At 57.1% G+C, this 13,368-nt stretch overlaps 1 protein-coding gene across 1 annotated transcript in view; it reads right to left on the reverse strand.

Annotated features, from left to right (window-relative positions):
* Positions 1-12,086, reverse strand: part of POLRMT (RNA polymerase mitochondrial) — a 31,328-nt gene extending 19,242 nt beyond the window's left edge. Inside the window, exons 1-8 of the mRNA XM_065578589.1 lie at positions 11,928-12,086; positions 10,785-10,877; positions 9,040-9,797; positions 7,208-7,338; positions 2,919-3,102; positions 1,840-1,989; positions 848-1,009; positions 308-478 (exon numbers count right to left, since the gene is read on the reverse strand). Of these exons, the coding sequence (XP_065434661.1) occupies positions 308-478; positions 848-1,009; positions 1,840-1,989; positions 2,919-3,102; positions 7,208-7,338; positions 9,040-9,797; positions 10,785-10,877; positions 11,928-11,994 (1,716 nt within the window). The 5' untranslated portion in view covers positions 11,995-12,086. The remainder of the gene's footprint in view (positions 1-307; positions 479-847; positions 1,010-1,839; positions 1,990-2,918; positions 3,103-7,207; positions 7,339-9,039; positions 9,798-10,784; positions 10,878-11,927) is intronic.
* Between the last annotated feature and the right edge of the window lie 1,282 nt (positions 12,087-13,368).

The raw sequence follows: 13,368 nt of genomic DNA on the forward strand, positions 1-13,368 counted from the left end.
CAGCAAACCCCAAAGCCTCTGGAAAATCCCAAACATCTTAGGTGTTGGGGGAGCAGCGCCCTTCACACCCCAACCCCTCAGTCAGTGCTTCCTCCCCACGGACGTGGGCTCAGCACGCAGGGTATCCCGCAGACAGAGACGCAGCCCTTTGCCCCCTGGGTGGGGCAATCTGTTACCCAGGCTGCTTCCCCGCAAAGAGCTGCTCGCATTGACTGGGGGGCCTTGGAAGCTACATTTGCCCTTGTCTCTATCACACCCAGCCGCCATGGCCCACCAGCCTTGGGGCAGGGAGCTAAGACAGGCCTACCTGGGCGTCCTTCGCCAGCAGCTGGGCGTACTCGTCATAGATCTTCTGGATCTTCTTCAACAGGTGGCTGCGCGATTTCTTCAGGATGGCATACCTGCTGTGAATCTTGGCGCCCAGCTCTTTGGCTAAAACCAGCAGGGACTCTCCTTGGGGAGGGAGGCTGGAGAGGATCTGAAAAGGGGGAGGCAGCGAGGGTCTTAGGGGAGAAGGGCAAATCAATCAGGGCGTTAAAGGCACCACCCAGGCTCCCGGCTGCAAAGGGAGAGTGCGACACAGACAAAAGCCAGCAGGACGCAGCCAAGATCGAGATGAAGAAACAGCTGGGCTAGATCGTGGGCTTGCCACTCAGCACACGGAGCAAACGTGGCCCTGATCTAAGACCCGGTCCAGGCTCATGGCACAAGTTCTGGTTCTGCAGGCCCAGATGCAAATCCCCCCATGACAGTGCCCCGCGGCACAGCTGCAAGCCCGATTCATCGGCCCAGGGAGACTCTTCCGTTCCCGCACGGCAGCCTAAGGGGGCGGGGGAAAGGGTCCTACCTGCAGCATGATGTCCACGTACTCCTCGTCCTCCAGCAAGCACAGGTAGGGATAGAGGCTCATCTGCCAGGACCTCCTGTTCGCCATGTGGATCTTAGACTCCCGCAGGGTCTGGAGGAGGGACTTCCGCCACTCAGAGCGCAGCGCGGTCAACAGCTCCCGCTGCACACGGGCAAACGAGGCGGTCAGCTGCTTGGCAATCACACGGTGCGAGCACAGAGGCAGGTGTGGGCTAACCGAGGGCACAGGAGTTCGCCGGTGGACTTCCCCATTCCCCAGGTCTGTGGGTCTCTAGAGACCCACACCAGGCTCTCACCCCCTTTCCAAGGATCAGGGCCAGAATTCCGCTGCCGCCGCCTCTATCTCACTGCCTGCCTCTGGCTATGTTTTCTTTAATTCTCTTGCCCTCCAATGCTCCATAGAGTCAGCGAGTTGAGGAAGCACTTCCCCGAATGCACCCGCAAGGGGGCGCTCCCCAAGCAAAGGGATCCTCCAGCCTTCAATCTCCACATTCTCTCAGCAGGGCGTTCTGTTTACACAGAGCACAGAACGGCTTCTACTCCCCTACCCCTAGGGCATCAGTTATTACACGGAATGCTCGTAGATAATCCAGAGCGAGGCACTAACAAACCCAAGCCAGTGGAGTAGGCGGTTACACCCGGGGGGATCCAGTCCCCTGCTTGTTTTGAATGAGGCTCTTTAGTTTCGAACTGTGGGTATTTACTGACTTTCCAATACTGCTGTAACCCCCGGCACGGTTTGGGCGTTAGGCTCCAGCAGCACTTCGCTGGATAGCCAGTGATCTCCAGCCACAAGGCTCACGCTGATCGTCTAGTCTGACCTCCTGCATAACACCCCCAACGATTCCCACATGCAGCTCATCGCCTCTGGCCGAGCCGGAGGCACACCTTCTACAGAGCCACCCTAACTCCCTTTACAGCCCTTGCTCTCAGAGGAGGCCTGCGGTAACTCCACCGAGCGCCAGGCTTTACCGCTTTGCTGGCTTGCTCCGTCGGGGGCTTGGCCGACTCCACGGAGCTGATGGTTACGGTGTTGGAAGCCTCCATCTCCAGCTGCTGCCGGAAGCGTTCCCGCAGCTCGCGCACCGAGAAGTCCAGCTTGGGGTAGGAGACCGGCTCTTCCTGCAGGGAGACAGAGGTGGTGAGTGCTGGGATTCAGGTACAGGGCGTTCGGGTGCTTCTGTCGCTCAGCGGCTAGATGCTCCCAGGTGTAACTAGTCCCTCATTTACAGACCTGAGGCAGAGACCCCCCCCAGTGACTTGTGGCAGAGCAAGGCGTTGAATCCGGGTCCCCGGCTAGCACCCACACAGCTGAAACCCAGGCTGCCTCCTCGGCAGGGGTGACAGTGAGATGAGGGTCATCGCTAGAATCCCAACCTCGTGAGCAGAATGAGGGAGCTTCCGGGGCTGGCCCCACGCAGCCTCTCCCCTTTCCGTGCGGTTGGCCGAACTAGATGAGATGCTGCAGTCGTACGTCAAACTAACCTGCTTCCATGCCTTTGCCAGCTTTATTTCCAGCAACGAGCTAGCACCCTACACACCTGGCGTGGGCACTACTCCCCGCTGTTTTTGGCAGTGGATTCCCCCCCCTCCTGAGACATAAGGCCCCATTTTCCATGGCTCTCAAGTGAGGCACCTTGGGAGCCAAACCGCCAGCTAGCAGGCCTTCAGGAGGGACCGAACGCCAGTTCTTAGCATGGCCGAATGGGACTGATCACAGGATTGGGAGCCAGGAACCTGAGAGTTCTCATCCCAGCTCTGACACAGGCCTCCCTCTCTGGCCTTGGCCAAGTCACTTATTCTCCCAGCTCCTTTCTCCCCATCTATAATCCTGGCTCTGCCTCTTGGGGATGCTGGAAGGATTCATGTAGCCGTGCTCAGTGCTATTCATACTGCTGGTTCACTCAAGGGGCTCGTGGTCTGTGCAACCAGTTCTGTGACAATCACCCCGATAACAAGGGCTCTGTGCCCCAAATAGCCTATCCCAAAAGGGCAAATGTCCTTAGCCCTGCAGGATCCCCGGGCACATGCGCCCAACAGCCCCCCTTTACCTTGGAGTAGAAATCCCGGAGCAAAGGAGAAGTGCAAATTTCCGAGCAGGGCTGAGGCAGCGGATGAAAGTTCGGCTTGATTATCCTGACAGCCTTCAGCACCATCTCCCGCTCGTCCTCCTCGTAGACGTCTTCGAAGAGCTCGTCCAAGCTGAAACCATCCTCTTCCAGCTGCTGCACACATCTGGGGAGACAGGTATGCATCAGCAGGGGGGACGGAGGAGAGGGAGGAAATATCTACCCAGGAAGACGATTAATGTTTAAGCACAGGACAAGGAATGGTGCAAACAGGGAACCAGAGACTAAGCAAGATGCACACCAGAGAGGAGAAGAAAGGAACCATGTGGATCAGAGCAAGCCCCACCTTGGGGAGCCCCGATGGAACGGTCCCTCCGGCCCAGCTCTGCTGTAGCCTCTCCTCCTCCCAAGCGCAGTCAGGTGTCAGTCAGCGCACTGGGAGTCACGCTCAGCTGGAGACATTGTGAAATGCAGACACCTACCGAGACAGAGCACTGGAGCTGGAACTTCTGTCGCGTGCTACCAGGCTTCCAGCTGCCGCGCTGCCCCGGCCTACAGACCCGGGGCAGGAGCCAATAGGATCTCGAGGGCAGCTACATAGAATGGGTTCGAGACACTGCCCTGGCCAGAAGAGAGGGCGGCTTTGCTGACACAGCAATCCCTTGCCCTTCTCTCATGCCACCCCGTATAGTTGGCTCTATCCCATGCACCCCTCTGCCCTTTCCAAACGTCTCCGAAATCCCAAGTGAACCAGGAAGCCTCACGCCACAGACACCCCGTCCCAATGATCTGGGCTGCTGTGCGCCAGTCACGGGCTCTTTGGGGGCAGAGCCTCAGCTTGGCCGGCCAATGCCAGCTCCCCCACGCAGCGCCGGCATTGTCCATGGGGAGCCTTTCAAACGGGGCCTGCAAAATGCCTTCAGTTAACAGAGGGAGCGGGAGCCAAAGAGGGTTTGAAATGAACTAGTTCAATTTGGAAACCTATGATGGGTCAAACCTTGAGAGGTGCCCCACACCTACAATCCCACTGGCCCAGGATTCAGCCCCACGGAGGTGTAGAAAGAGACATCACCAATTACTGAAATCCAGCTGCTGTGTTGGGGCATGGCCGTTGTTTAACGGCATACAGCAGCCTGGCACAAGAGGTGGACAGTGGATCTGAAGCCAGGCAGAGCTCACGTACCCATGTTGGAAATCGACGGGGCACGGGGGCTAACACACCTGCTCCAACCATTCAAGATCACACGAGCAATCAGGTCCTCGGTTTTACGTCCCAGCTGACAGAAGACCTCACCAGCTGCAAAGCCAGGTGCCACTGGCTCCATCTGGCTCAATGGGCAGCGCGTCTCCTAGTGACCGGGCACCACTTCCTGCAGCATTCTGGATTTTTCTCGCAGGGTCTCCCAACCAAGTCCTACCCCTGATTAGCTGGAGAGATGCAATGAAGTCACAGCCTGAGCTAGTGGGGTTACAGGGCCAACTGCAAGCTTGGGAGGAGAGAGACCTGAAGCCACGACATCTCTAGGTCTCAGGACCTCCGAACACATGCATCCACCTGTCATTCTGCATTAGCAGAGGCTGGAAAACGGCGTTAACGGACCAAGGGCAGAGAACCATGTTCTGAATATGCCCCCTTCTCCCTTAGAGGATCCTCCTCCTACTCTAACAGCAAAGCAGACAAATCCCACTGTTACACCGGAGCCTGCTTCCAACACATGCCTCGTATCACATCCCGTCAGAGCTCGCTCCCAGCCACGCTGCAGACGGGTGGCATCTGGTAGAGGGCAGAGAGCGTGTAACTGAAGGATGGCGGCGGGGCAGCTGTCCGCATGACTGAGGGCCAGGGAATTTCAGCCTATTCCAAACCCATGAGGTTGGGTTGCAATGCAGTCATGAGATCAAAGGGGAGGGACAAAGGGACGCTACTTGGATATCCATGTTGCAGCCCTGGGCTCAGCTCCGCCCACGCTGTTATGCCTGACTCGGGCAGAGGCGAGCGCTTGCTTAGAGGGTGCTGAAAGGCAGCCTGCTCTGGGGTGGAGAGCAGCAGCCAACCAGCACACTGGATGTTATTCTTTCAGAAGCACCGTGGGGCCGTCGATGCTCACGCAGAGCAGCAGGACTGTGGGTTTACCACCGAGCTGACTGGACAAGAGCCTGGGGGTGCTGTGGGCATAACTCAGGCCAGCATGATGCTAAATAAAAGCCAGCTACTGCATCGTTGTAAGGAGGCGAACTCAGTGGTTTGGGTTAGGACCATCTCCATTCCCGTGATGCCATGCCCTGGGAGTCTTCTGCACCCTGAGCCCCGGCATCAAAATCTCTCCCGTACATGGAGCCCTTCGGCTCCCAAGGGGAATCAGTCACTGCTGCTCAGAGTAGCTACAATCCTGGGAGCCTGGGAGCCGCTATTTAAAGCCACCAAGATCTCTGGGACACCAGCCAGGCAGAGTGCAGACAAAGCTGCATGCTCAGAGCGCCATCTGGTGGCCCCCCAAGCATTACACAGCAAGTGACCGGCATGGAGATTTGCACGCAGCTGACCTTGTAGAAATGAGCGAGGAGAGGCAAGCTCAATGGTGCTGCTGGGAGAACTGCAGCGTGTTCCCCATCCTAAACTCACCTCTGACTGTGAGTGAAACCCTTCACCTGAAAAACCAAGGTCCTGCCTTGTCCTGTGAGAGCAGGAAAGATCCCAAGGCATTTTACATCCACATCCTTGGCCAAAACTCCTCCTAGTGCAGCGTGCTGGGCACCTGGCTGCCGCACTCCTCCCCAGAAGTGATTGCATTTCAGCAGTGCTGTATGTAAAGACTGTAGCACTTCGGGAGCCTCCATGATGGAAGATTTTACAGCAGAGCAGGTCACCGTGACCTCTTTTCTCCAAAGCTGGCCAATAAACACCCCAGTATAGCAAGTGAGCCACAAAAGGTACATTGGAAATATCTAATTACTCCCTGTATTACAGTAGCACCAGGGCCCTGATCTTGATTGGGGCTTCTATCACACTAGGCACCGTACAGACCCAGAGTCAGAGACAGTCCCTGCCCCAAAGCACTTATAATCTAAATAGACAAGACACACAAAAGGTGTCAGATGAAACAGGGAAGTGATCTGCCCAAGGCCACCCAGCAGCTCAGTGGCAGAGCTGGGAATAGAATCCACATCTCCAGTCCATTAAACTCTACCCATTAAACCACACAGTCTCTGAATACAGGATGGTCCATTCTAATTCTTTACGGCGGGGGGGGGGAGACATGCTCAGAGCCAAACGGACGTGCAAATGTTTTTATAGATTTGTGCAGGCAAGAAACCAACACAATAGAGCTCTGAACAGGTGACCCGGGACAAGTTAACAAGAGGCGTCTGCAACAGGCAAGCCGGCCAAGAACATACAGACTGCCATAAAGTCAGAGTCACAAGAAGCACGCCAACAGAACTGCAAGGAAACTATCAACGGCCCCATTTCAAGGCAGGTGACAGACATCGGGCCACAGAAATTCACCTGGATTGAGATCCTTTTAATAAACAAACACTATTTATGATTTTTAAGAGGTCTTTCGTGCTGCCTTGACTCATATCCAGTGCTTCCCACACACTAGTTTTCAACCACGAATCCTTTTTAAGCCACGCCCGTCATCCCTAGGACTGATACCCTGGGGCTAACAGCAGCTTCTGGCTCCAAGTCATAGCTACCAGGAGAAAGAAAGGCCCTGGAGGAATGGCACCTAGACAGACCCAGCAGGACAGCAGCTCACCCCAGAGGCAGAGGAGTCTAACGAACTGCCCAGTAACGAATACATGGAGGGCAGGAGATCCAGCTGTTTGCAGAGGTTCACTGCTTTCCAACCTCCCATCCCCCAGCAACTCCAGAGAGACTGTTCCTAGCACGGACCAATACGGGGGCTTGAGATTTGTGTGCCTGCTCCTCTTGGCTCCCCTTCTGAGCACCTGCGCAATGTCCCGGCACACTGCCACCGCTGTCTGCTTCCCGTTCTGTGTCCCACTGCGAGACACGGAGCTGCACGTGCCCCGCGGCAGGTTGGGAGGACGAGCCCCAGCCCGCCCACGTCCACTGGTTCAATGGGAACCAAACCCACAGCGCAGCTCGCTACAACCCCCAAATCTGCATTTCCACAGAGAAGGCAGGTCTCCGGTGCTGATCCCACGCAGCTCCCAAGCCATTAGAGAGCCGACTCTTCCCAGCTCCCGGGGGAAACAGTGGAAAAGGGAGAGGCGGCATAGCACACCGGGCACGCCCGGACAGTTACCTTTGGATGACTGTGGCGGGGGCTCGAGTGTGGCCCATACACTCCAGCGCGGCCGCGTAGCAGCTGAGATTGGGCTTCAGGCCAGCTTCCTCCAGCATGAAGAAGAGCCGGCCAATCTGCTTCAAGGAGCCCTGAGAGGAGGAGGGAGAGAGATCAATTCAAGCTCCAAGACCCTCCATTTCTCTTCCAGATTAAACCTGCTTCGTTCTGAACCCAGCCACTGAATGGTCCCACCATCGAATGGCTCCAAGGGGTCCTGCATGAGCCGAGCGTGGTGGATGTCAGACTAGTTCCCAATGGGCATTACAACTGGCAGCAACCCCCGAACCACCATCCCAACTGGCCCCATTCTGGGCCCCAGTGGTGCCAGACTGAACGGGCACTGGCGCCCGGGTTCCCCTCTCACCCCTTCCAGTCCAGTCAGAGCTGAGAGAAATTGAGTGGCTGTGTGCGTGGGAGGCACACAATCTGCCACTCCCCATGCCGTACCAGCGCCAAGGACCCGATCCCCACGGCTGGCAAGCTACTCCCTCCCATCAGTGATAAACTCCCGCTCGAGTTAATTACTCCCAAGGCTAACAACAACAACAAAAAAATCTATTTTTGTCCACTATAAATTGAATTTTTTTGATTTTGCTGTTTAAATCATTGGGGGGGATTGATTTTGCTGTTTAAAAATTAGGGGGGAAGGGATAGCTCAGTGGTTTGAGCATTGGCCTGCTAAACCCAGGGTTGTGAGTTCAGTCCTTGAGGGGGCCACTTAGGGATCTGGGGCAAAATCAGTACTTGGTCCTGCTAGTGAAGGCAGGAGGCTGGACTCAATGACCTTTCAGGGTCCCTTCCAGCTCTATGAGATATTAATATATGGAGATATACCTATGTTTTCTTTTTAAAAATAAACCTGTTTAAAATTAAATCTAAATTTAATACAAAATAGGTTAAGGCCTGAACTTATTATAATCTCTTAAAATATTTAAATAGGAAATAAAAATGCTAAATCTATGAGCCTCTATCAGAAATTTTGAGTGAAAGGGTGCTTTTCTATATAAAGAAAGAAGTAGGGGGAAAAAAATCTAACTTTTTTGGTCAAGCTTTAAAAATATGGCACAATAAATCATGTCCTGAATTAAGGGCTTGTTTTGTTTAATGAAAATAAATTTGATATGCCATTTTGTGTGTTTAATTAAATTTCAGTTACCATCCTAACGCAGCTTGACACAGATCGTGAGCAAAAAGTTGATTATCTAGTAAATAAGCAATGCATCACTTTTCTAACATACTAAAAACATACAATTAATACAATCTGAAAATATTACGTGATAATTGATTAGGTAAACGTTCTACCATTATAGCGTACCCACCTAGGTAGCAAAAAGATGTACCAAATCTAGTGTCAAGGCTCTATTTAGTTGTTAATTCGCATGTTTTAATGGTTATATCAACCAATGAGAATGCACCTTTCTTTAGGTAATAACTGAAGTACAAATGGAAAAGCTGATTCAAATCGATGATTTAAATTGAGGCTTCTCACTTGACGATTTAAATCAATCTCCCCGGATTTCAGTAATGAATAAATATGAGCAAATGGCTCAGAAAACTCCACCCTCAGAAACATGCTAGCCCCCGTTCAAAACAGACACATGGGCCTGGCTCAAGGGTGCGTGCTGAAACGAGATGCTCCCTGCAGGGATCGAACCTCAGACCTCCAGATCTAAAAACATGCGACTACAGCTTGCACCGTTAGCTCAAAGCCAGCTGCTAACCCAAACATCTCTAGGTGGTGCGGCCACTGGAGGATGAGCGCCCCCATCACCCCTGGGTTACTGCGATACCTTTTTAGCCCAGCCGTGCATGAGCATGGCATACATCTTGATGCCCAGCAGCTTCCTCCTGGCCTGGGAGCGGTGGTAGAACAGCAGGCACTGCTGGGCCCTCTCGGGCTGGCGGAGGAAGAGGCAGCTCTCCAGGTAGGACATGATGATGAGCTGAATGCTCCCATACTTGTTACCCTCCTTGTCTTCCAGCCGCAGCCTGGGTTCCCACAACGCCAATGGCCCCTCCAGCTTCCCAATCTTGAGCAATTCCTCCAGTCTGCTGCATTCAGAGCTCTGCGCAGCACAGGGGCTGGCAGGGGAGCCCGGCTTGGGAGAGCCCTGGGCAGGAGCCACCGCAGCCCTGGGGCTTTCACGGAAGGTCTTGGATTTGCTGGCTACCTTTGGATTTGTCCCTCCCTTTGGGGGAACAGCTTTGGCCCTGCCTTGGCTCTCTTTGGCTCCAGCAGCCTTGCCTGGCTCCAAGAACGGTGGGCTAGGGGCTGAGGCAGCCGCAGAGAATTTCTGCTCCAGCTTCAACTGTCTCTTATGCTTGATCCATTTCTCCTTTTTCAGCTTTTCAAACCAGCGGCTGGGCTGGGACGGGGTCCCGGAAGAGGAGACGCCCCCCTCCCTGACTCTTGCAGCAGGCTCCTTCCCTGCTGGACTCGGCGCAGGGCACCGGAAGCTGCTCTTCCGCAGTGGAGCAACGTTCACTCGGTCAACTGTCACCTCCGAGACGTTATCGGCCTGGAGCTGCTTGACGCGAGCCTCCAGCACTGCGGGGAAAAACACGCCAGAGAGCGAACGGGGAATTAAAGTGATTCACTGTCACTGCAGACAGTCTCCATCCAGGTCCCCCCACCTCCAATCAAGCCTCTCGTCGCTCCCCACACCCCAGATTCTCAGCTTGACGCTCTTCTTTGACAGGAGTGAGTTATCCCTCCCCAGCCGCGGGGAGGCGAGCGTGATCCCCAGCTCCCACTGAAGGAAAGTGACTTGGCCAAGGTGCCCCAGTGTGGCAAAGGCAGATGGCCTGGACCCCCTAGAGTGGTGTTTCCCAGCAGTGGGTTCTGCCTTACCAGGGGGTGGCTGGAAGGTTGCCATATCCAGAGCCAGATTAACCCATCACTGGGCCCTGATTTAGGCAAGCACACATTCCCGGCCCAGCACGGCAGCCTGGAGGGTTGGAGAGCAAGCCCGCCTTGCACTCACCCTGCAGTGACAGCTCCTGTCCTGCAGGTCTAGGCCAAGCCTGAGCAGCACTGCAACCCCCCATGCCAGGTCAGGATGCCTGGAGCAGGGAGCCAGGCCCAGCCCCGCAGCTGCCACTGTGGGAGGAGCAGGGTGGGGAATGAGGGGTGGGTTTGCTCTCCAACCCCCACCCTGGGGGCTCCCCTCCATACCAGGCCAGGATTAGGGTTGCAAGGCTGGGGCTGCATCTAAGTCATGGTGGGTCGCAAAAAGAGACCACATGCAGCTGGTGGTTCCCACTCCTCACGGCTAGGTGGGAGGACTCCCCAACCTTTGCCCCACTGTAACTTGGGGTCAGAGCAGGGAAGAGGCTGAGAACCCCTGCAGCGCAGCCCATCTCAAACCTGACATCAATGTATGGGATCCTTCTCACTGCCACAGGGGCATTTTCCCCCAAGCTGCAGGTCTGCACATAAACCCCACTGACCAGGACACCCAGACTGCTCGGGGGGAGGAGGGGAGGCTCTTATGGGAACAGATGCCTTTGGTTCTCCCCCATGTTTCCGACTTACACTCCAGCAGCTCAGCCCTCCCGCACGCGCCTCTTCTCCTGGCCTCCTCCTTTGCGCTGGCTGAGGAGTAATTTCTCACGACGGTCCATCTTCCTGCAGCGAAAAGGGACAATGAGGGTGAGGTCCTGACCCCAGGGTGGACGAGATGGAGTCACTGCTCTGCTCACGAGATTACCTCCTCCGGGGGTCCCTTCCCGCCCAGTATTTCGGTGAGTCCTCCTCGACCATGGCTGGGCACAACGCAGAAACACACGCACATGGAGTCACCCCTGGTCCATGCACATCGAGAAGCCCCAGCAGCACAGGGACGGGCCAGGGGCTGCAGCAACCGAGTCAGAGCCGCCGAGGGGAGAACCAGCCTCCCGGGCTCCTCCCCAAAGGGCCCTGCCACTTCCGAGGAAGGGGAGCCCCTTCCCCATTATGGGGACTGTGCAGAGGAGACTGAAAACTGCCCGACCCCCGAGGAGCAGCTCCTGCCCCATCACCCCCCACCTCCCCAGCATGGCTATCAGAGAGGGGATGGGATAACGGGGAGGGGAAGGGGGTGCTCAATGACCCCCCCGCTGCTGTGCAGGGGCAACAGGGAAAGGATCAGGGACTCCGTGGCCCCCGTTATCCTCTATACCTGGGAACAAACCTTCACCACGCTGCTGGGAGGGAGGGGCCCGGGGGGCTCAGCTCCCCCCCGACTCCGTGCCTGTTGGGGGGAAGGGGCCGGGGGGCTCAGCCCCCCGTGGCTCATTGCCCGTGGGGGGAAGGGGAGAGGGGGCGCAGCCCCCCCCGGCTCATTGCCCGTGGGGGGAGGGGACACGGGGGCTCAGCCCCCCCGACTCTGTGCCCGTGGGGGGGAGGGGACACGAGGGCTCAGCCCCCCGACTCTGTGCCCGTGGGAGGGAGGGGGGAGGGGACACGGGGGCTCAGCCCCCCCTGGCTCATTGCCCGTGGGGGGGAGGGGGCGCGGGGGCTCAGCCCCCCCGGCTCTGTGCCCGTGGGGGGGAGGGGGCGCGGGGGCGCAGCCCCCCCCCGGCTCATTGCCCGTGGGGGGGGAGGGGGCGCGGGGGCTCAGCCCCCCCCAACTCTGTGCCCGTGTGGGGGAGGGGCGCGGGGGCTCAGCCCCCCCCCCCTGTCTGGACCCGCCGTTACCTGGGCCCCACAGCCAGACCGGCCCCCGGCCCAGCAGCGCCGCCCGCAGCCTCAGCACCCGCCACATGCCCCCGGCCACGCTAGGCCGCCATCCCCCCCTCTGCTCAGCGCCGCCGGCTCCACCGCGCACGCGCCGGCCGCGCCGCGCCGCACCGCACCGCCTCCCGGGGGCTGTAGTTCTCCGCCCCACCCCCACCGGGCACCGCGGAACTACATCTCCCGGCGTGCACCGCGCCGCGGCAGGCCCAGGGCGGGGCTGTCTCCGGCGCTGGAGACTCCAACTCCCAGGATGCAGTGCAAGATAGGGGCGCCCTTTGGCTCCCTCTGGTGGGCTGAGCTGGGAGCGCAGGGCACTGCCTGTGACCCTTTCTCCCATGGTTGCTGGACCTGCCTCCCCTCCTGTGTCCTCCTGGAGCTTTGAGATCCTCCTGGCATGGCGGGTGCTGCTCGCAGGGCAGTCGCGGTTCCTGGTTGCTACCCTGCCCTCTCCCCCTCAGTCGCCCTCCTCCTAGGTCCGGGCTCCATCTCCTTTGATTCGTTTCGCTCTCACCCTCCAAGGCCGGCCGGCGATAGCCGCAGGCCTGCTAGGCAGGTCGATTCGGTTAAAATCAGGGGGAGTATTTCCACTCGCTACAAGGGAAGCGGGCAGGAGTGGGCCCTTGGCTTGTAAAATCCTCCACTTCCCGCCCCCTCTGCTCGTGTAGCGCCAGGCCTCGCCCATACCGTCGGCGCAAGAACCTGCTCCTTGGCAGCCCCGGCTCTCCCATCCCATCTGCTTCACCGGCTCTCTGCATTGCCAAGGCCTCATGTCAAGCAGGTATTTAAATCGAGAGCTGGCAGTTTGCACCTGTTCCAGCAGAGGGCGCACACACCCTCTCCCTCTGCCCAGGGTCACAGACTCCCATTGGTTTTAATGGGCTTTGGCCCGGAGGATCTCAAAGCAAACCCTAGAAGAGGCAGCGTAGTGTAGTCCATAGCACACCGGGCTGAAAATCGAGTGCGCTGAGGTTTGTTTTGGGTTCTGCTGCTAACTTGCTGTCTGCCCCTGAGCGAGCTGCTTCCACTCTTTGGGCCTCAGTTTCCCTGTCTGAAAAGTGAGGGATTATAGAGCTGACTCAGCTCTGAGAGCCAAATACCACATTATCATAACTCCTGGTGATGAAGGTCAGGGCTATCAGACATTTTACAGATGGGGAAACTGAGGCATGGGAAAATGACCTGCCCAAGCTGGTTTAGTGAGACAGTGGCAGAGCTGGGAATAGATTCCAGGAATCCTGACTCCCAGCCCCACTGCTCTAACCATTAGACAGCACGCCCCCCCCCAGATCCAATGACAGAACCCAGGAGTCTGAACTCCCAGCCTCAGTGCTCTAACCATTAGACCACGCTTCTCTCCCAGGGCCAGTAAGAGGACCCAGGAGGAGTCCTGTTGCCCAGCTCC

The sequence above is a fragment of the Chrysemys picta genome, chromosome 25 (assembly GCF_011386835.1).
Source record: "Chrysemys picta bellii isolate R12L10 chromosome 25, ASM1138683v2, whole genome shotgun sequence".
Taxonomy (NCBI): Eukaryota; Metazoa; Chordata; order Testudines; family Emydidae; genus Chrysemys; species Chrysemys picta.